Consider the following 23,490-nt stretch of genomic DNA (forward strand, 5'->3'; position numbering starts at 1 on the left):
AGTTCGCGTAGCTCACAAAGGAAGGCAACGTTAGGCGGCATGCGAAGCCGACATTACGGCACGGAAAGAATACGACCGCTTCTAAAGGGCTACATCACGCGAGACTAGATTTAGACTTCATTAGAAAAAGTTCTGGACCGTTATGTACGTCTTATAAATAAGGTAATAAACAAGGAACCCCTTTATGTTCGCCATATCCGAATGTCTGTTCGTCTGTCCCTCCGTCCGTCCACGGCTTAGCTCAGAGATTTCATTATAAGAAAGCTTTTTTCGATTCAGGGATCTGTTTGCGAAATATTAATCTTTATTTTTAGATATTTTCAGATATTCAGCTTTAAAGTACTAATTTCTGTTAGAGTTATGTGTGCAATTAAACCTAGTGCCCGACAGGTTGAGATGGCAACCGGGATGACGCCCCGCACACCCACACAGCCCCCGCGCTAACCCACTGCAGGTGAGCGCGGGTGCCGTGTGGGTATGTGGGGCGTCCCCCGTCTCATACCCCGATTGCCATCTCAACCTGTCGCGTACTATATGTACAACTCCACACTGCCCGTGGTCAGATACATGAACGGTTTATCTTTATTTACATAGACCACCATTGCCTATCGAGAAGTATCTCGGGTAATAGACAGTAAAAATCAAAATAGAATAGTGTTTTTGCAACTACATATTTCCATGCTCCCTAAAATTTTTGTCTACCATTGAAAAAATATTTAATTCATAAAACCCTGTGGCGACATCTGTAAAATATAGTTACTTCATAACATAAACTTCAACGCTTCTTATGGTTCACAAAGTTCATTAGGATCCAGCTAGTTTAACAAAACAACAGCAGAGTGCACTAGTAAACAGTCCCTCGTTGGGCGCCAACTGAAACTGCACGATTCTACGTCACGCATAGAGATGTCGCTACTGTGCACATTCAAGTAAAAGAAAGAAGCGCCAACTGTATTTTGTTGAGTAAAACACGTTCTAGTCATAATATGAAAGAATCTTTAGTCGTTAGAGCTACTAGCGTAGGATTATATTATTTACTTACAATAAATATAATACAAGTGTAAATTAAAAATTTATAACACACACGTGAAGGTTACAGTAACTAGAAAAGAGCTGATAACTTTCAAAAGGCTGAACCGATTTTCTTGGATGCTAAGAACACTTTCGATCAAGCCACCTTTCAAACAAAAAAAAAAAAACTAAAATCGGTTCATTAGTTTAGGAGCTATGGATGAGCCACAGACAGATATACAGATACACACGTCAAACTTATAACACCCCTCTTTGTGGGTCGGGGGTTAAAAATAGTACAGGATCCTGAAGAATCCCAAATTTTTTTGGGATATAAAAACTACCCTATACCTATATATCAGCTACCGCTGCACTGTCATCCGTTCAGTAGTTTTCGCGTGATGCGCGTACAGACAGACAGACACAAAAATTTAAAAAAAAATGTTTTTAAATCAAATTACCTATATATAATCGCTAATCTTGAGTTTTTAATTCTGAGATTGACAGTTTTTATGTTTTCATACAATTTCATAAATAAATGACTAAGTATCGATATTATATAAATGTGTGTTTGTTGATTTGTATTGTGAAAGTGTTTTTGTTCGTTGGTTTGTCCTTCAATCACGTCACAGCAGAGCAACCGCGAATCGACGTAATTTTTTGCATGAACATAGTAAACAACTTGGAGAGTGACATATAGACTACTTTTATCCCGGTAAAATCAAAAAGCTCGCACACGATTATTAGAAACTCAAATCCACGAGAACAAAGTCGTGGGCATCAGCTAGTAGAATACCTATTATCAGCCTGAAACCATCTTGAAACTTTATGAACAGACAATAACTTGTATGAACGTGTATGTTATTGTCAAAATGTCGAAACAGCGTTGCATCTTTTGCCTAGGCGATCATGAAAAGATTCGGCACCTACTCGACCAGTCAATTGACTCAGGTCATGCATATTTGTAAGAAAGACTGTTTTGTTTAGAAAAGGTTTAAATGCTTAAAAAAAACACGAAGGTAACGAAGATCACTCCACCTTCATTCCACTTCTTGACCTTGTCCGTGAGCTGACCAATATAGACATACCTATAAAGTATAAAGACAATCTTTCTTTGTGACATAATAATGGTCAGTAAAAATTGTTTCTCCTAGCAAGGATTCTGAAATGAAAGGTTGACGATTCAAACGCCACCCTTGCACTACTTATTGTCGTACCTACTCCTACTACAAGCTTTACGCTTAGTTGGAGGGGAGATGGGAATATTATAGTTATGATTAATACGTGGCTAATATTCTTGAAAAAAAATGTGTGTGTGTATGTGTAAATTATTATGAAATTATCAAAATTAGACATTGCAGATGTGGTGATGTTTCGGATTTAGCTGTAACACACAATTTCCATTTGAACAAGGCGACTTTCATCGCAGGTAGACCGACTTGATAGGCATGCAAACCTCAAAGACAAAAGAACCCTATAAAACTCAAACTTTCACCTTGGCCAGGTATATTTTTCCATTACTAGTCATGCGAGGTGTAGCAGAGCTATGAAACTCAAAGAATTGGTACAAAATATTGATTATAAAATAAAGTATTTTTTGGACATTAAATAGGACACAAACATTATCTAGGTCAGGCAAGAAAATCATTAAGGAAATGTTAGGTGAAAATCATAATGACTACGTAATTGCTTGGAATTTGGAAAAGAAAGGAAAATAACCAGAATTTTGTATGAATGACTGATGGTTGGAGGTTGATTGAGACATGCCATATTGTATCCGCGATTCTTTGCTATAATAAGTACTTGCAGAAGTTAAATGGTTCCCACGAAAAAAACTTTGCTGCGAATGTTGCTATACACAGCGCAAGTGAGTTGCCAGAACTGATTGCAAGTTTGATTGCTATTAGACACTTGGTATTAATATTAAAAAAATTGTGGGATGAATGTATTCTTTGGGTGTTACAAATGATGAATGAAAGGCATTGCTTGAAGTCCGAACGTTATGAGCATCTTCCGAGTGCCATCCTTATTTTTTCCTACTTCTCTACTCTACCTATCTCTAATTCTAATTTATCCTTCTTCTCTTATCCCATATATCTCATAAAATTTTAAAACACTTATCTGTATTAACAGGGCTCTCTCCGTCACTCGTTTTCACTCGTTTCATACAATCGTAGTTCCAATTTCATTTGAATATTAAGCAACCAAAGTCCATGAAATTTTGCAGACATATTCTAGAAACTAATATCTGTGTCTGTGGTGTTTTAGATTTTTCTTAAAATATGTAGTTTTAAAATTACAGGGGCTCAAAGATTTGTATGAAAATGTTTAAGACCGCGTAACTTTGAAACCGAATATTTTAACAGAAATCTGGAAAACCACAGACATAGATATTAGTTTCTAGAATATGTCTGCATAATTTCATGGACTTTGGTTGCTTAATATTCAAATAAAATTGGAACTACGATTGTATGAAACGAGTGGAAACGAGTGACGGAGAGAGCCCTCTTAACTGAGTCCTTATATTGCCTTGATTAGTATTTCAAAGACGATTTTTTAAATCATAATTCCATTCAATTTCTTTGCCAACAATAATGGACCTAGGTAGTTACAATGTGTCTATGGCGATGTGCCGTGAAGTACGGGCCAGTTTATTCTCCTAAATCCTGCCACTATCTCCCTGTTTTTATAAAAAAAATAGCAAGCAAACGAGCAGGCGAGTTATCACCGCTGCCTATGAACATTTGCAGCACCAGAAGTACTATATACTGTTATGTACTGTTGCGTTGCCGGCCTTTCAGGAATTCGTTGGTCCGCCCCTTGAATAACCCCATGTTGTAATCATGTAAAGCCCGCAAATCCTCAACCAAAATGCCGCCTCTACCCGTTCCTACCACGCCCCCAACCCCACACGTATGTGGCGGCACTCGGCGGCATGTCCATAACGAGTGCGGTCGCCAACGCGCACGCCGCCGCCGCGGCCGGCGCAGGCAAGAAGGCGGCGCAGGTGCAGCTGCAGGCCGAGCTCGCCACCGACGACGAGTGGAACAAGTTCCTGCACAGAGATGGACTGCTGGGTGAGTTCCTACAGGGTAACTCCAAGAGGAAATGCAGCATGTACTGATACAGCTACTTCAGTGATGAGTAGAACAAGTTTGAGCTCAGAGATGGAATGCTGGGTGAGTTCCTATAGGGTGACTCCTAGGGGAAATGGAGCACGTAGGTACAGCTATATCAATGATTTAGACAAGTAGGTAGGTGCGCAGAGATGGACTGTTTGGTGAGCTCCTTTAGGGTAATTCATAAAGAGAATACCTAGTTTAAAAGTAGGTATTCTTTAGAAAAAATTATTGAAACTAGATCCTGCTCAGAAATGGACTGCTAGGCATCTACAGGGCAACTCCCGAGGGAAACAGAACATATAGCTAGTTACTGATACACGTAATTAAAGAAACATTAAGCGATACTGGATAGAATGTACTTCAATCACCTATATGACGATTCTGCCAATATTCAACTTGGAGAGCCCGAATAAGAAGAGTCTATTCGTTGGATCGTCTCATGTGCAACTACTTAAGGTGCCCACGCACTCGAACTGAACTGCAGCTGAACTGCGCGTCGCATCAGCGCCCCGCACGATATTCTCTCCAGTCGCGCCGCGCGGCAGTGACGTACGCGCGTCGCGGCTGGAGAGAATATCGTGCGGGGCGCTGACGCGACGCGCAGTTCAGCTGCAGTTCAGTTCAAGTGCGTGGGGGCACCTTTAGTCTTGATCATAGTAAGCTTGCTTAGGTTTGCTCATAATGTCTTCAGGAATGACATGATGTTCAAATTCGCAGTTGTGGACGTGTATACGGAGTGGTGTGGGCCGTGCATCGGCATGGTGGGCAACCTCAAGAAGATCAAGGTGGAGATTGGTGGCGACAATCTACATTTAGCTGTGGTCAGTTTCAAACTCTAAGTTAATGCAAAAATTGTAAAGTAAAATTGAGTTTAGGTTTCCGAATACCCCCTTTTACAAAAATGAGCTAAAAAGGGACGAAATTTTAAAGAGAATAGCATAAGATTTTATGTTTGACTAGCTGATGCCCGCAGCTTCGCCCGCGTGGATTGGTCAGATCCCCTACAGCATCAGGATTGAGGAGTTGGAAACCAAATTTTTTATGAAACAATGTCGCAAATTTCCTCTATCGATTAAAAAAGAAATGACGCAAATCGGTTCAGAAATCTCGGAGATTTCGGTGTACATAGGTCGAAAAACACAACTCCCTTTTTGAAAGTCGATTAAAAAGTTTTTTCATTTTTAATTTTTTTTTAAAGTAGCCTATGTTACTCCCTGGTCAATCCTCTACTTGTCTGTGAAAATCCCGTCAAAATCGGTTCAGCCGTTCCGAAGATTAGCCTTTTCAAACAGACAGACAGACAGATAAAAATTTTAAAAACGTGTGATTCAGTTATGGTATCGTTCAAATAACCATATGAGCTTAATATGAGGTAGTTATTTCGAAATTACAGACAGACACTCCAATTTTATTTATTAGTATAGATTGTAAGAGGGTATTATTTAGTAGTTGGTACTTTTGTAAGTTTTGCCAGGTCTAAGCTAGGTAGATAGGTACCAAGGAGGTTGCAAATAATCGCAGAGCTTTCTTTATTCATATTGTTGATCACCTCACCGAGTTGGCACATATTATGATGATTTTATTCTAAAACAGTCTTCTGCAATATGACTACACAATGGACCTTATAGGTCCTTTTTGCAAAAACTTTAAATAAATTACCGTTTCTTCACAGGCAAAAGCGGATACAATAGAATGCCTGAAGAGATTCAGAAACAGAAGTGAACCGACCTGGATGTTCCTAGCAGTAAGTAACTTCAGAAAACCCACTTTTAAATATTTTGGATTTCAAAACCTACTAAGTAACTAGTATACATACATATAACCAAATTGGGGGCATTGCCGATACAACATTTCAACTAAAAAGCGTATTGTTGATCAAAAAAGGAATAAAGCATTCAAAATAGAAAATCAGTAGATTTAGCGAAACACCAAAAGAATCGACGCCCTGACTTTAAAACTAAGTTATAATTGCCGTTTAACTATCCAATGATAAGCATGCCATTTCCTGAAACTAAAGGCATTAACATTAAACTTTCTATAGCAATACCCAGAGACTTTGGAAAGGATTGCACCAAAGAAAATTTAAGGGAATATCAACCTAAAGATAAGTCCCAGTAAGTTTAAAATAAAATGTAGCTTGTATAATAAGACATTAAGGTTTATGATTTGTAGTATATGTAAACATGAGCGACCGTTTTGTGGCGGGGTGGCACCATACACGGGCCTGGACGATATTGATCAAACATCGACAGAATAAAAACCGCAAACTATATTCAATAGTTCATTTGTTTTACTAAAAATCCTTATTCTGATCTGATATTAGACTATATGACCCCGATTCAAATAGCTTTTGATAGCTCAAAACATCGTACGAGATTACAAAATCCCAAAGTATTTATTTTACCTACCTGTTACAGGTGGCTGTTACAAAGTAGGTAGAGGCAAGGTATTATTAAGAAATAGATGATGCTCACCGCTTGATCCGCGTGGATTATCCCGAGGGAACTCTTTGATTTTTCAGGATAAAAAATGTTTCCCGGGATGCAAGCTATCGCTGTACCTTTTGTCAAAGGGGTCGTAAAAAGCTCGCAGATAGACAGGTAGATAGATAGATTCTGTTCATTCATTTCGTTATACTATGAATGTCATAAACCTTCCAAAAGTCAGGATCGGTATTCTCAGAACTTTCCCTGGATCAACCTAGTCACAATAAATCCATCTGTTCACAATTTAACACCGTTGTCAAATATTTTCCAGGGTGGTCAACTAATGAACGTGGTGTTCGGCGCAGACGCTCCTCGGTTGGCGCGCACCATCGTCGAGGAGTTGAAGAACGAGGAGCTGGTGAAGAAGGGGGAGAAGGAACGTGTTCAGCGCGCGCCCCATGAGTTGACTCCACCAGAACAGGTCAACTAAATTTAACAACTATCGCCTTTAGTTGTTCCTTCATTGTTTAAGACCTTCCGTATACCTACTCTTGCAGCTTCATAATAGAAAAACAATATATTTATTATTAGTCAGAATGAGCACGTCATTCTCACATCTATGATCTCAAGGTAGCCTCAAAACTAATCACTTAGTTACTGAGCAGTTCCACTAGCATTTTATGCCTACATGTAGGTATATTTTCATATCACGGACGGACGGACAGACAGACAGACAACAAAGTGATTCTATAAGGGTTCCGTTTTTCCTTTTGAGGTACGGAACCCTAAAAAATGTCTAAAAAGGTTTTTCTTGCTTTTCCAGGAGGTAGCGCTCGCTCAAGAGAAGCTCCTCCAAGAGCGTCGCGAGAAGGAAGCGTCCGCAGCCGAGGCTTCGCGCCTCGCGAGGCGAGAGAAGCGCGCCGCGCGCCTCGAGACGCACTTCGCGGACATCTGCCCGGGACTCATGATGCCGCATGCGCAGAAGAACCTCAGGAGGATCTCCGATAGCCTGGAGCCTTTCGGTACGATTCAAATCGGATCGATTCACATTGATAGCGAATCGAAGTGAAATTCTCAATACATAGCACTGCAGACCTCTAATGTCCACCAATGCATAAGATGGATCACTGCCACAGATTTACCTTTTCATGATTAAATTGCTGAACCCATATTGAAGGCACAGAAATTTAGCTGTGCCATCAGTTTTATATATGACGAGTGTTGATGTCATGGTAAATGTTTTCACGTATTCCGAAGGCGACGTATTATTTTAGGGTATTTTACAGCTGAAAAATTTAAGGTCCCAAGAATAAGGTAGGTGTAGAGCTGCGGTAATAAATCCTGCGGTTTTGTCGAAGTGTGCCCGACTATTCTCAAACCCGTTTATGGTTCTTAATGATGAATTGAATTTATCTATCCGCAGTAACTCAGGACAGTTTAAATTCTAAAGCAACCAAATAATATGCACCTAGTTAAAATATTATCACACTTATTATAAAGGCGAAAGTTTGTGTGTATGTGTGTATGTTTGTTACTCCTTCACGCAAAAACTAGTAGACGGTTTTGGCAGAAATTTGGAATGGAGGTAGATATTATCCTGGATTAGCACATAGGCTACTTTTTATCCCGAAAAATCAAAGAGTTCCCACGGGATTTCGGAAAACCTAAATCCACGCGAATGAAGTCGCGGGCATCAGCTAGTGATGAATAATTCCAGGTGTGTTAGTGGCCGACAAATGCCCAGTGGTAGTGGGCAAGGATGGGGCAAGGATCCTCGCGATGGAGGACCCAGAGTTCGCGCACCCGGAGGCTGCGGCCGCTCTCGCTGAGAGACCAGCACTTGCTTTGCTACTCAAGAAAATGCCGGACAAAGAAGGAAACGTTATTGGTGAGTACCTTCCTCTTGTCTAGAAAACAAGAAACCTTTGGTCCAGTTGCAACAGTAGTTAACGTCGATTGTACGAGTTAAACAAATATTTAATTTATTATTTTTAATTCATAGAATAGCGTCTGGTTGTAGGTAATCCTACCTGCTGGTAAGTGATGATGCAGCCTTATTAACACTCGACTCCATATTAAAAGTGGACATTGTACTAATCTAGGTAGGTATTGTTCGCAGAGTTAGTACGCAGAGCCCTTTATGGGGAAGGTACGGAAGCAGAAGAGGGTGAAGCCAAAAAAACAGTAGCTGACGAACTGAAGGCTAACGACGTGCCAGGGCTATTCGTGCCAGCCGACCGACATCAAAGAGCGTCTATACTAGACCTATTATTTCCCAAGGTAAAACTTCTTAGTTCTTAAGTGTCATCCCTATTGGAGGTTGGAGAGTATTGCTAATTGGAATTTATTCACCAACCGCCAACGCTGTTGCAACGTCTGGTTATAATATTCTTATATTTTCTTAGATGGTAGGAGGTCTGGTTCAACCCCCAACACCACCAGAACCACCGCACATCGCAATGATATTCGGAGCATGGCAGCGCCGCGCCGTCCTCCAAATCGCGGCAACACCGAAACTGGCTCCCAGGCTCCTGCGCTACGGGTTCTTCGCTGACGCCAACATACAAGAGCCCAAGCTCTTGTGTAAGACTCTTGAAAAGTATGAGGAAAGGCCTGAGAAAGACTAGTAAGTTGCTGATAAGTATACTTTTAAATAAATAATCGACAACTGTTCTGACTGTATTGAAAATGCAATTGGTTTCACCCTTTTTGGCGTTTCCGATGCGTTTGATGCAAGCTGATGACGTCATTCGCATATTTATTACAGAAAAGTGAGTGCGATGTGGCTACTTAATCTCTTTACGCGCCTGATTTGAGTCCTTCAATGCAAGCAGTAAGCAATATCTTCCAGGCAACCGTTGGCTACAGAAAATAATGTCCAACAAAAACTCGCCCAAAAACTCCAAAAGCTTTGTAACTTTTCCAGATCTCAATGGTGGTTATTTTGGGACACTCGGAAGCTCAAACGACTGTAACCAATCAGCTAGAGACTATTCAAAGTCAAACCCTTTTATGCTGCGGAGATCGGAAACTCCTTGAACAATGCGTGGCGTCTCAGGAAATTAAAACATGAGGGACACAATATCAATTTTTTTTTAATCAGCCCCATTACTTAACTCACACCGCGCTCTTTCTCACTTTCTCCAGTTCAGAAACCATAGTCCTCATGGTGGCAGTTGGAGTCGCAGAACCTCTACTGGTGGACCCCAAGGACATCCCCCCCAATGGCCCTCCCGACGAGCTGCTGACCTTGGGGCCACTCCACGTCAGTGAGGACACCGTAGTGGGAGCTGAAGAGTGCGGGAGATTCTTCCCGCCAGGGTACAGCGTGCCGGAGCAGAAACCACGACCAAAGTCCAAGAAGAAAAAGAAGGTTGGTTGGAGTTTAATAGTTAGTTATAAAATTGTTTGGGAAGTCGGTAGTTTTCAGTCAGTTCAAGCCCAGATCATTGAATCTTTGCAAACATTTTCAGAAGCGTCAAGAAACCAAAGACGAAGTGGAACAAGGCGCAACCACGGAAGCGCCTGAGGCCGTCGAAGACGCGGAGGCCGGCGGGGAGGGGGATGCCGAAGGGGAGGGAGAGGGGGAGGAGAACGGCGACGGCGAGGGCGACGCGGAGGGCGAAGGCGACGGCGAGGGGGATGACGAGGAAGACGACACGCACGTGGATAAGGCGACCTCCCCGCCGCCTGTGACGACATAGAATATTTTATTCAAGAACAGCCTGAACCTAGGTACATCTAGTACGCGACAGATTGAGATGGCAACACGGGTGGGGTTGCCCCGCACACCCGCAGCGCGTAGGCGCGGGTGTGCGGGGCGTCCCCCCGCCTCATACCCCGATTGTCATCTAAACCTGTCGCGTACTATAAGTGCATTGCATTGTAAAACTTACCCTATTCGAATAAAATTAAATCCTCTTATGTTACAAATATACTGCAATGGTTGAGCGTATATTAGGTATTTTTGCGAACACTTTTTGACATCCGTTTCCGTAGGTTCTTATTGTAATGTTTCATCAAATGTACTATTGGATAGGATAGACTGGGTAGAGATGTGGTCAGACCTTTAAACACTGTTAAATTACAATTTAATGCGTCAACTGATTTAGTAGGACTACAATATCCTGTCCTTTTCTGACAGAAATAGTACCTAAGCGATGCATCATGCTGTAGGTATTTTTGCGCAGATGTATTGTTGGAATTCAGTATTAATAAAATCATTATTTGTACCTACTTCTTGTTTCATTTTATTCAACATCCTACAATGATTAGGCGCAGCGCACACCTACGGAATGAAGTGGAGTCAGGCTTCACCACCAAAGCAAAGTGGTGAAGCCAAGCTAAGGCTCCACTGCACTCCATAGGTTGATATCATAAAATATATGAACTTAAACTGAGCTTTATTTACTACATCATCTTTAACCGATAGAGAAACACTGATATGACAGTGTGTGCAAATCCTGGCCACTTGACCGCTGCCATAATTTTCGTCAGCTGCCGTCTATATAGCATCATCATCACCGTCATCTGTACGTATCATATCATAATGATACAAACTAGACGACATCAAACGAGTTAGAATGGCGCAAGACTGTGCCGTGTGGAAGCTCCTCCAAGAAATCTACGACCAAGCGGTAGAGTTATGATATATATAAGTTATATATAAGTTATGATATCATGTGAAATCTTTGCCAAAACGAATTTGAATAGTTTTTAAATAAAAATGCGTTTTATATTCTAAAATTTGTATTATCATTTATTTATAAATAGTCAATTAATTTTATTTAGTTACTATAAATACAATTACTTTAACAATAAAATAAAATGTGTAACGACTTAACCTGATAGGAGGATGGCGATCTCTTCACACCACCGAGTCTTTGCGGTTCCTGGAACAAATCTATATTGATTACTTCTTTCAATGTCACATTTGAATTCAAACTTCTGTCATAAGACGGAAACAATTTTATTTATTAGGTACCAGAGGATGCCCGCGAGTTCATCCACATTTTTAGGTTTTTAAAGATCCCGTGGGAACTGTTTGACTTTCCGGGATAAAAAGTTGCCTATGTCAATTACAGGGACGCAAGCCACCTCGGTACCAAATTTTATACAAATCGGTTAAGCGGATGGGTTTTTGGGAACCCCGTGGGAACTCTTTAATTTTCCGGGATAAAAAGCCTATGTCCGTCCCCGGGATATAAGCTAACCCTGTACCAAATTTCGTCAGAATCGGTTAAAATGGAGTATGGATGGATATATGAACTTATAACTTAAATCTCGCCAAACTGCACATCAGACTACTATCGGACGTGTCCGTATGCTGCGGCTACCAGCCGCGATAGGCGGACGCAGAGGGCCAAAACTCTATCGGACGTCCAGTTTGCACAGTTCAGAGTACATTTTAACCAAATACCTATAGGTAAGTTGCAGCGATCTGCCACGTCCGCCTTTTTAACCGATTTTAAAAAAGGAGGAGGTTCTCAATTCGTCGGTTTTTTTTTGTGTTTGTGGTTATTGAAGCCGGTTTTTTTCTTGAAGTAGGTTAAAGAGAAATTCGTACCATATGTAGTGATTGTCGTGGTGCGGCGCGCGCATGACGCCCACGCCGCCGCCGAGGCGCCGGTAGTTCATGGCGCCGCACAGGCGCCACTGGTTCGACTCCGGGTCGAACACCTACGCACAAACACGTTACTTTCAAGTTGATAATACATTACTGTCCAACGGGGTGATTCGCTAAGTCAGTGTCTAACACCGAGCTCATTTGGCATAGGTTGGTTCTACATTGCTGCTTCATTACGTGATATTAAAATAATTTTTCGTAGAAAGACTCCAACGGATTAAAAATAAATGTCAAATGAGTGTGTGTGTGTGTTTTTGTGGTGAAAGTGTGTGCGTGTACGTCACCTCAATGGATTTGAGGTAGGCGGTGCCGTCGAAGCCGCCGACGGCGTACAGTTGTCCGTTGACGACGGCGAGCCCCACGCCGCTCCGCCGTGACGTCATCGCCACCACGGGCGACCAAGAGTCTGTCGCTGGCTCGTATCTACACAATTAATATTTTCACATTTGACTTATTTACGCGTGATTTGAAAGTGACTTTGATCTTATTACGGAATGAATAACTTAATGTCACTATCGATGAAAATAGCTGTCTAACAGAACCATTTTTCCACGAGGTGCTCGATTGCGGAAAACCTGCGTCAATTATTATTACAATCGCATCTGTTGATTGGTTTTTAATTTTTATGCTATTCTTGTTGCAACAATGCATTGTAGCCAATAGTGAGCGAGCGTCAACCAATCAGATGCAATCGCAGCTACAATGTCACGATCGTAATCACGAGCTGCTTGTTTTGTTAGTAAACCATACGTACCGCTCAGCGGAGGATAGCTCCGTGCAGTCATCGCGGCCGCCCACCGCGTAGATCTGCCCGTCGAACACAGCGCAGCCGAGGTGCTTGCGCCGCGTGGACATGGGCGCCACGGGCGTCCACTTGTTGGCCCGGGGCTCGTAGCGCTCCACCTGAATCCAATCCATTCATCATCATCAGTTCCTCGTCGGCCCACTACTGAGCACAGGTCTCCGCACAGAAAGAAAAGGGAATAAACATTACACGCACTTTATGAACACCAAAAACACAACACTACACCAACATTTGTGCACAAAAACAAAAGACATTGAGAGTCCAAGTCGAAGGGCCAAAAAATACACATGTCAAAACTTTAAATTACTTAGTTGGGTTACGGACCCTCGTTTTTTTTTTCGATCGAAAATCAAAATTATGAAAATACTTATCCCAGCTGTAGATTTTTTTTTTTACTACCCTTAGGTAATAAAAATATTACTACATAGTTATTAGCCCACAATGCCGTGCGTGAATATTCATATTTGAAACGAACAAACACACAAACTGTCTTCATAAGCACTATATACATACAGTATTGAGCGGCGACTGTCCGTCGGAGCCGCCCACAGCATATAGATGTCCTCCCAGAACGGCTACTGCCACGCCTAACCGCCGCGTAGTCATCGCCGCCACCTACAAAATTAATCATCCATCCATACTATTGTTATAATGCAAAAATTTGTCTGCCTGTCTGTCTGCTTTTCATGGCTTATCAATTTAACCGATTTCGACTAAATGTACAGAGTTAGCTCACTTCTGGGAATGGACACAGGCTTCTTTTTATCCTGGAAAATCAAAGTTCTCACAAAATTTTAAAAAACCTAAATCCACTCGGACCAAGGCCACGAGCATCATCTATGCTCGTGGCTTTGTATAATCTTATCGCTTTTTCATCTGAATTATTCAAATCAATATAAGATAATATTACTTCAACTTTTTTTAACTATGGTCTGATTTGGTGGTGGGCTTAAAAATTCATATAAAAATCGAAGTTGTTCAGAAATATAACTTAGCGGATGCAACTTCCACAAGAAGGCTGACAAAACTTAGTGAAAAGAAATGAATTACCTTACTCCACCGGTTCTCCTTGGGGTCGTATCTTTCCACGTGGTTGAGGCACTGGACGCCATCTTGTCCGCCCACAGCGTACAGCGCGCCGTCCAACACGGCCACGCCGACTGAGGTCCGACACGAGGACGTAGGGGCCACCGCGCCACACCACTGCAAGCCAAATGCTTAGATTAACGTGTAGTAATTTAAGAATATATTATTGTTAGCTTTCAAGTATTATTAAAGAAGGGGATTCGAGTTAGACATGTTGTGTTTGTATTGTACCTCAATTCTCGTAAGATATTGGCACTGATTCTGATCGCAGTTTAAATTTTAGAGTATTCGCATCTTTTTCTTACCAATGAATAAGAAACGATTAATAAAATTATTAAATAATAATTCATCCCATAAAAAACCCTTCCCTTGATAAGTATGGTCAAATCAAAAAGATTATACCTGGTTGGTCTGCGGATCATATCGCTCGATGCTGTTGAGGTAGCTCTGCCCGTCATGGCCGCCCACGGCGTACAGCAGGTCGTGTAGCACGGCCACGCCCACGCCACATCGCCGCTTGGACATGGGCGCCACCATCTTCCACTCCGCCGCCGTGGGCTCGAAGCGCTCCACCGACGCGATGGCGTCGCCTGAGCACCAGCCGCCCACGGCGAATAGCACCTCGCCTGAGGGGAGACGCCCACGTCAATACATTTATTTTATTTATTTTATTTTACATCTAATTGAACGGCAGTGCCACTTACACGAACTAGATGATTTATTATTATACAAATACAAAAAGAAAAAATAAAATAAAAGGTAAAGATACATCTACTGCCCACGTCAATACATCTAAATGATCACGTCAATATATTTGCAGACCTAAGTCCACCAAGGTCCATCTGCATGACAGTTAGTTACATTAAAATGTGCATCCCGCACATCCGCCGTGCTACCCCGGTTTCGGGATAGCACGAGTGACGTGCGGGTGTGCGGGGCGGGGCGTCCCTCCGTCTCATACCCCGATTCCCATCTCGACTTGTCGCTAACTATACCTCGTCTCGTAGGTTTCCTAGGTCGAGTTCTAGGGCCTTGCATGAGCGGCCTCTCCTGAGGCAGCAGCAGGTAATTCTTGGCCTCATCCAGCAGGTCCCGGCACGCGTCGTCAGATCTGATCAGGAGCTCTGAAGACACTGTCCCCACTAGAAACTTTGGACTGAGGAGCGGCAATCGCACGTGTTGGAGAACCTGCGAATTTGGAAAAAAAGTTGCACTAAAAGATAGTTGAGACAAGGTGGAATAATTAATTGATACACTAATAAACGGCTAGTTTTTGGACCGAACTATTTGTACAGAGTACTTAAGTTGAAGAGTCAAGAGACAGAAATTGGCTAATTTCACCTTTTTTCTGTGATCAGGCATTTTGGGTATTTTGCTGGCCCAATCTGGGGCTCGTTTGGATGAAAACACAAAAAGGAAGAAACATGTACCTGAGCTAAGTGCTGCCGCCTCTCCGCCACATTGTATTTGACCCAGGACATGACCGCCTGGAAGGTTTGCTCCTCCGAGCGCACATTGAGCTCGTCCGAGGACACTATGTCGATCAGCTGTGCCGCGGGCAACAGCAGGAACTCTTCACTCTCCATCACCTGGATAGATACGAGGACATTTGGTATCAGATTAGTCAACGTTGAGCACATAAAGACATCAACTTCACAATAGGAAGAACTTGAACTGAACACAGTAGATAAAAACGTCTAAGGGTGAGATTACATCTACAGAGACTGTGCTAGGAGTCTGACGAGACTCTGATGCACATAGTCTGCTTTTGCCCCACTCTAATATAAACGTAGCATTCACCTAGGGAAACACTTTGTATACCCAGAAGATGCTACTTTTCCAGTCAAAAAAGTGCTGCTATATCTGGCGGCTACTGATTCTTATGAGGAAATATGAAGTGGAGGCGATCACAACGGATCGGAGACGGTCGAAATGATACAGGGTATACAAGAACCTGCATAATAGCCCCAAAGTAGAAGAAAGAGAAGGGCGAGATGTAGAGCACCCAGATGGGTGCAGAACTAATAGGGCATACTCCGACTGATTATGTGAGTCCAGCCGTAAGATATATTTATAATAAACTAGCTTATGTCTGCTACTTCATTCGCGTGGACCACATAAGTTTCCAACCTCTATTTTACCCTCTTAGGGGTTGAATTTTGAAAAATCCTTCCTTAGCAGATGTCTATGTCATAATAGCTATCTGCATGTCAAATTTCAGCCCGATCTGTCCAGTAGTTTGAGCTGTGCATTGATAGATCAGTCAATCAGCTTTTCCTTGTATATATTTCATCATCATCATCATCATCATCATCATCAGCCTGTGGACGTCCACTGCTGGACATAGGCCTTCCCTAAAGAGCGCCACCACACCCGGTCCTCAGCCTTCCTCATCCAGCCACTTCCCGCCAGCCGCTTAATATCATCGGTCCATCGTGCTGGAGGGCGTCCCACACTACGTTTGCTTAAACGCGGTCTCCACTCAAGGACTTTCCGGCTCCAACGGCCATCGCCTCTACGACAAGCATGGCCTGCCCACTGCCACTCCAGCTTGCTAATAGTTTGGGCTATGTCAGTGACCTTGGTTCTCCTGCGGATCTCCTCATTTCGGATCTTATCCCTCAAGGAAACTCCTAACATAGCCCTCTCCATAGCTCGCTGAGCAACTTTGAATTTGTGGACAAGGCCGTTTGTCAGTGTCCACGTTTCAGCACCATAGGTGAGGACGGGTTTATATATTTAGCTAGATTCAACTTGTACAGTTGTTCATGGGCCACTGTATGCACTTTGACCAGGTAACTCGCCTGCTTGTTTGCTCGTTATTCCTATATAATGAAATGTAACCTCGGGGAAGTTCTGCTGCGTGAACTTGTCCGCGATGCGCAGCAGCTCGCGGCAAGAGTGCGTGTCTGCGAAGGCGCGGATGCCGAGGCAGTTGGAGCAGTCCAGTTGCCGCTTGAGGAACTCGCAGCACACATCCTGGATCTCTTGCAGCTGGAGCAGGCACGCCGCCGGGAGCAACGCCTGGACAAAAATAATAGGGAATTTGTGGTAATTCAGTTGATTATCATCATCAATTCACCATCAGTTCACTATTGAGCAGAGGTCCTCTCAGAATGAGAAGAGTTCGCATGGTTTTAGGTTTATAAAAATCCTGTGTGAGCTCTGTGATTTTCCGGGATAAACTTATACTCATTTCCTAGCCAACTTCGTTACAACACAGACAGATACATGCTTGCATTTATAATATTAGTACGGGAGTGTGGATATGGATGGATAAACGTCAAGGATAAAGCCAGTGTACTCGACCCACATATTACCTGCACGTTGCTCTCCTCGACGACGATATGCGCCGTGTAACAGAACTCCACGAGCTGCTCCATCGCATGCTCGTCCACGTCGCGGATGGTGACCTCCGTGGCGCGCGACTCCGCCAGCTCGCCCGTGAACATCGCCCGGAAGTAGGGGCTGCAGGCTGACAGGATCACCCTGCGTATACAGAAAAATACCCATTAGAGAATCCTGTAGAATAGAAAATACTTCGGAGGGTGTGCACGGAACTCTTCAACCTTTTTTTAATTTATAGACTAGAGCTTAGCTGCAATCAAAGATGCCTATTCACTCTTGACTTGAAGGTACCTATATGAAAAGTGAAGGAGAAAACTGATACCGAAAGGGCGTTCCATATCCTAGAAGTTCGAATTAGTAACGAGGCAGCAAATCGCTTCGTTCCTAGTTGCCCTCTCGCCATTATACTCACGGACCACGAAGCATCGCAAAGGTCTGCGCTGCAAACTCTACTCTCTCTACTACCGTCAAGATCCAAAGCGGTAGGGTAGAGTAGGGTAGCGGTAGGGTAGGGTAGGGTAGCGGCAGGGTAGGGACTAGGGATAGGGTAGAAATAATAATTTAAAGTGCTTCAGGAAGGCGCCCGGAGCCATAGGAGGTGGAAGTCGTCCTAACTGTCTGATACTGATGCTTGGTGATGGTTTGCAAAGTCAAATTCTGTAATAGTTAAAATTCAGACATTCTGATCTGTCAACACAGTCTAGTACAAAATTCTGATTTAATGAAACAAAATGTATAAGCAGAGCGTGAAGATTTTTCTGACGACAGACAAATTCTGGATGTGAATTGAGAAATGATATGATACAAATTATCTCCCAAAAAATAATCCAGGGACCACTGTTTTTTCCACTATGTTTATTTTCTTGAAATTAATAAAGAATACATACTTCATACCAATGTGTTCGCTGCAGTTTGATAATTTCTTTGTAATAGTCAGAAATGACTTTTAAATAATAAGAATAAAAGTTAATGCACTGTGAATTGAATAAATCATAATAAATTTTTGGCATGACCTATACAAGTAGTATGCAACTCCTTTAGTTAAATATTTATGGCCGTCTGGAAATCAAAAAGTAATAATTAGTTTATTACATTAATAATTCAATGTCTACCCACCCACCAATAAAGTGTTCTTGATATTGTCAGAGTCATTAAGATGTGAAAGCGCATTTCTTTCATTAAATCACCGCTTGTATCAGATAATGACAACGAACATTATGAAATCTCAAATAGCTTTGAGTTAAAGAAACCTCTCAACAAGCCAGCTAAAAAAGTGCTTCCGATTTTACGGTTACAAACAGTTACGCATGTTTTTCATATTGAGCGACAACCGTGCTTCCTTTGGACCATCTCATCTCTACCTGTGTCACGGCAGTCTAAGCTTGGTTAAGTCTCATCCCGAAGGACCTAGATGAATTGGTATCACCTGTGCACGAAGGAACGTTTCCTGTTGGCCACATTGAGCCTACAGTCAGAGAAAAAGTTGAGCACGTCACATTGCTCGCGATGTCTCCGCAGCGCTGAGTATAATGGCGCGAGGGTGTTTCCGCGACATATGCGACAACCGTGCGCGTTTTGGACTATCTCTCCTCTACCCTGACACGACATCCTAAGCTTGGTCGGTTCGCAACCTAAAGGATCCGTCGTCTCACCTGTGCGCAAACAGTTACGCGTATTTTTCATATTATGCGATATCCGTGCGCCTTTTGGACCATCTCTCCTCTACCCGTGTCACGGTAGTCCAAGCTTGGTTAAATCGCATCCCAAAGGACCTAGATGAATTGGTCTCACCTGTGCGCGAAGAGTTTCCTGTTGGCCACATTGAGCACGACGTCACATAGCTCGCGATGTCTCCGCAGAGCAGACAGTTCGCCCAATATTGCGCGCGGGTGCTTTTCCGACGTGTGCGAAAGCCGCGCGCCGCCGCCGCCGCCCGGCGACCCGCCCTCCCCCATCCTGATACAATAAAACAGTTGGTGGCTTAGAGCAATTACACACTGAATCCGATCCGAATCTGTGAAAATACGATCCGAACCCGTGAAAATACGTTCCGAAGTAGTCATAGAACTATTTGTATGGTACTCATAGCTTATGCACTAGCTTCGACTTCCGACATCCGAGTTCTATCCGTCACTCGTGAGAATATCTCGGATGTGCATCGGATTTAAATTGGACATATGACTTAGATATGTTAAAGATGTCCACTGAATAGCTTGGATTTGGATCAGAGATCGGATTGGTGCATAACCAATATCTGAATTCAGTTCGAGCTTTTTTATATATTTTCACGGTCTCGGATCAGGTAAGTGTGTAATCGCTCTTACAGTAAAACTACATCAATCTTTGCTAGTCTCGTTCGAATCAGCACAAAAAATAACTGTCATTTTGTATGGTACACATTTTCCAGCATACTTGTATAATTATGTCCATTTCAGTCATAGTATTAAGTAGATATATTTTTTCAAAATATTTTCCTTGATTTACAAACACGTAAAGACACACATGATGCAACAGTGCTGCAATCAATAAATGTTCACACTCGTTATTAGAACTAATCAATTATAGTTTCCATTGTGCTAACATATCTTATGCAATCTAACTTGGTTTGTAGGTTTATGTTACTTGATTATTATTAATAAGTAGGTAACCTCTTTACTAAATGTAATTGAATGTATTTTTATTCAAATAAACTTTTACAAGGTCTCTGAATAATCAAAATACTTTACCACTGGTTCGGAATGTTGTTCCTACCGAGAAGAACCTGCAAGACACTCTAAGGTTGCAAAATATTATTGGTAAACCTATATGTGTTCATGTGACTTTTACAGTTTGTTTCTTATAAAAAAAAAGCCAGTGACCTTATACCTGCGAAGTAGGCAATTTATCAATCTTTTTGTCAGTTTAGTTAGTGCTGCACAAAGGCTTGGACGTCTATGCTAATGACCAATGGGCTTGTTAATCATCTGTTTTGACTTCTGGGCAGTATGAAACAGAACCTATTCTCAGACCACATCCTCTGATCCAGTGTTCTTTTAACTTGAAAGCAACAGCTGTACTAGCTTATATCCAAAGATTCATTTGTCAAGTATCTTGCTTAGTGACAAATTTTTAAAATTTTTATTTAACAGACCTTAACAGCCAATTAAAATTTATCATGTTAATCCATCGCCATATCACTGCTGAGCACATTAGTGGGGTGTGCCTGGTATCGAACCCTGAACCCCCAAAATAAGAGGCAAACATCTTAACCACTTGACTATTACCGCTTTTAAAATCATACAGTACTAATTTTTGTTACTTTAAGGTCATAATTTTAATTCCTAATTAAATGACCCAGATAAGTATTCTGTAATTTTGGCTGACTTTACAATTTTACTTTGCAAACAAGATCATATTATTACAATAATGTGAAACCTGTTTATAAAAGCAACTGAGGGATAACATATAAAGGCAATTACACAACTTGCTTCAACACACATCTACTTACATAAACATGCAATGCGTTGAAGATTGCAAAATGCTTAGTCTCTGAAGGAGTAGGATTGCTAGGCTTAGTGAGATATTTGACTAAGTTTTTTTTCCAATATATTAATATTGAATAACTAGCTGATCCCCGCGACTTTGTCAGCATGGATTTAGGTTTTAAAAATCCTGTAAGAACTCTTTGATTTTCTGGAATAAAAAGTAGCCTATGTCACTCTCCAGGTTGTAACTATACCCATGCAAAAATCACGTTGATCCATTGCTACATGATTGATGGGCAAACCAATAAACCAACACACAAACACACTTTCATCTCAAGGCATCTTCTAGTTAAACGCGACCCATCTTAGGCACACATCATCACTTTCCATCAGGTGTGGTTGTGGTCAAGCCCTTGCCTATAATGAATTAAAAAAATAAAAAGTTCTCAAGGCATACATTTGTCATCTCAAGTTGGTTAGCCCACTTTGATAGAGGACACATACTGAGAGGACAGACACATAGATAAGGTGAATCAAACCATTTAATTGTTTGATGAAAGTAAATGTTGTTACCTTTTATGTCCACGTGCGTTTCCCAGCTGCAGACGCAGCGGGGGCGAAGCCCAGCCCCACACGGAGTCAATCTGCGACAACCATCATCCACAATAATGAAATAAATCAAATCAAATCATTTATTCAAAGTAGGTTTTTTTTGATAGTCAGAATTGTAAGATGATAAACCTGAAATTACAGCTATGTAAGTTCCAAACATGCCCCCAAAAATTAAACAAATGTTATAAAAATGTTTGCCTGCCTACCTGCTCATCAGTTTTTTATCAGATATAATTTGTAATGTAAGTTCAGAAACTTCACAGCTGTTCCTCCTTTCTCTACCACAGAACAGCAAGAGAATGTGACCATTGGCATCTTCATTCCTCCTGTGGTCTAATCTACTCACACTAAAGTTTTTGCTCAAGGTTTCTGACTCAACTGCTATGGTATAGAATGTCCTTGGGCATCCGTATTTCTTGCCACATATAATATATTCAAAATACCTTCAAAGCAAGAGTGAATAAGCATCTTATAGGCAAGCATGCTCCAACGTAGACCTCATCATTGCTTTTTTAAGCATGATTGTTGTCAACCGGCAACCGCAAAGCCTATCTTGTAATTAAAAAAGCCTACGTAGCTGCATCACAAATGAAGAAGAGAGAGCTTGATTAACACTGCCATTTAAGATTCTTAATTATTGGCTCTGAATATATGCTCAAACTCAAGCCAATATTCAGTACCTTGAGTTACATTTATGCACATTAATACAAGAATAACATCTACATAACATTGAGAGATATTATGGCCAGTTTACATTATTACAGTCACTGAAACCAATAAGCACATTTTCAATGGCATAGTTTTAACTACATTTATTCCAATAAATGTGGCTAACATGCAAACAGGTATAGGCATGTGTGATGTAAACACTGGATACTGGAATGAGAATAAATTAGGATTATTCCAGTTATCCCAGAATGAAAGCAGACCAAACTAGTAAATAATGGATTAGACAGTGGACTCAGTACACCATACTGGGATAAAAACATTGTTCTCATTAATTATTAGGAACTATTTGTCATGTTGTAACCCAGTAGCTATACGTGCACTCGATCAGATTCCTAAAATACTGGAGTAATGTAAACTAGCCGTAGCACTGAGGAATATTAAGAGGAGACTTTGCATTTCACTCATATTATCATAATACACAGGTAGGATACAATAAACACATTTTGTTAGAACTCGATAATTTATGCGAATGTCAATGCTCCCTGCCCCGACTTACCTTTGACGATTTTTCAACACGCACAACGAAATTATCCTCAAAGGAGCGCAAGTGTTAGGTATGCGCCCTGAGGTAAAAATTAAAGTTGTTTTAACGACACATCAATTTTTTTATCACAAAAATTTGTATGTTTACTGTTACACTGGTTTAGACATCTTGCAAAAGTACCTACCTACTTTTTTACCACTTTTTTACTTTTTATTTTAATTTGGGCACATTCAGAATGTCTTCAATCTTTCACTTTACCTTGGAAAACTGTGATTTTATAAAATAAATGTTAACCGCAGCGACTTACTATACTACCTATTTATTTTATTAAAAAATCGATAAAATAATCATTTGACATGAATTTGATAAAAATATTTCAATTTTACTTTTGGACTCTAGTTTTTCTTTTCCATTTTTCATTTTCGGAACGCTTTTGTAGTCAAGTGGCTGAAAGTTTGTTTTGTCAAAGTTGTCTAACATGTAGAAGTGTCATGTTTTTGTTTTTTTTTTTTAATCTAGAGTCCTGTCTTTTAGACTTGGAGATAAAAAGTAATTTTCAATCAATTTTATTCTATCTACAAAGCGAATTTTTACCCATAATAGTGCTAAATTTTATACGAAACCTATTATATTAACTGATATCATATATTCAGCTTTAAGTTTTGGGTCTATTTTTAAAACTACTAAAAAGCTTTTTGGAAGCAAGAAGCTAAATTCTAAAAAATGTTCCTGTCATTATTATAATAGTGCCGGACTGTTTGTCACTGTCAAGAAGGT

At 41.3% G+C, this 23,490-nt stretch overlaps 2 protein-coding genes across 2 annotated transcripts; one reads left to right on the forward strand and one right to left on the reverse strand.

Moving 5' to 3' along the window:
* The first annotated feature begins 3,946 nt into the window (after window positions 1-3,946).
* On the forward strand, window positions 3,947-17,722 carry LOC123864674 (thioredoxin domain-containing protein 3 homolog). Its single transcript, XM_045905297.1, has 12 exons — window positions 3,947-4,088; window positions 4,851-4,954; window positions 5,806-5,877; window positions 6,891-7,040; window positions 7,383-7,581; window positions 8,277-8,447; window positions 8,679-8,839; window positions 8,965-9,185; window positions 9,707-9,932; window positions 10,033-10,303; window positions 11,195-11,196; window positions 17,712-17,722. The coding sequence occupies exons 1-10, from the start codon at window positions 3,947-3,949 to the stop codon at window positions 10,261-10,263; spliced, it is 1,677 nt and encodes a 558-aa protein (XP_045761253.1). The 3' UTR covers window positions 10,264-10,303; window positions 11,195-11,196; window positions 17,712-17,722.
* LOC123864658 (kelch-like protein diablo) lies at window positions 11,291-23,147 on the reverse strand. Its single transcript, XM_045905273.1, has 14 exons — window positions 22,726-23,147; window positions 21,462-21,532; window positions 19,216-19,380; window positions 17,397-17,565; window positions 16,921-17,100; window positions 15,507-15,665; window positions 15,072-15,264; window positions 14,479-14,702; window positions 14,041-14,193; window positions 13,504-13,605; window positions 12,940-13,088; window positions 12,470-12,608; window positions 12,126-12,238; window positions 11,291-11,451 (listed from the first exon to the last, which is right to left on the reverse strand). Exons 3-14 carry the CDS (start codon window positions 19,377-19,379, stop codon window positions 11,427-11,429), a joined length of 1,770 nt encoding a protein of 589 aa, XP_045761229.1. The 5' UTR covers window position 19,380; window positions 21,462-21,532; window positions 22,726-23,147; the 3' UTR covers window positions 11,291-11,426.
* Between the last annotated feature and the right edge of the window lie 343 nt (window positions 23,148-23,490).

Source organism: Maniola jurtina, chromosome 1 (assembly GCF_905333055.1).
Source record: "Maniola jurtina chromosome 1, ilManJurt1.1, whole genome shotgun sequence".
NCBI classification, from domain to species: Eukaryota; Metazoa; Arthropoda; class Insecta; order Lepidoptera; family Nymphalidae; genus Maniola; species Maniola jurtina.

Excerpts from the sequence above, each read along its gene's own strand:
- LOC123864674 (XM_045905297.1), top strand. The coding sequence starts at position 3,947 with ATGTCCATAACGAGTGCGGTCGCCAACGCGCACGCCGCCGCCGCGGCC. Across the intron at positions 7,041-7,382 it reads AGTTGACTCCACCAGAACAG|GAGGTAGCGCTCGCTCAAGA; the intron begins GTCAACTAAATT and ends TTGCTTTTCCAG. Across the intron at positions 7,582-8,276 it reads CGATAGCCTGGAGCCTTTCG|GTGTGTTAGTGGCCGACAAA; the intron begins GTACGATTCAAA and ends GAATAATTCCAG.
- LOC123864658 (XM_045905273.1), bottom strand. The coding sequence starts at position 19,379 with ATGGGGGAGGGCGGGTCGCCGGGCGGCGGCGGCGGCGCGCGGCTTTCG. Across the intron at positions 14,703-15,071 it reads TAGGAAACCTACGAGACGAG|GCGAGGTGCTATTCGCCGTG; the intron begins GTATAGTTAGCG and ends GTCTCCCCTCAG. Across the intron at positions 12,239-12,469 it reads CCTACCTCAAATCCATTGAG|GTGTTCGACCCGGAGTCGAA; the intron begins GTGACGTACACG and ends GTTTGTGCGTAG.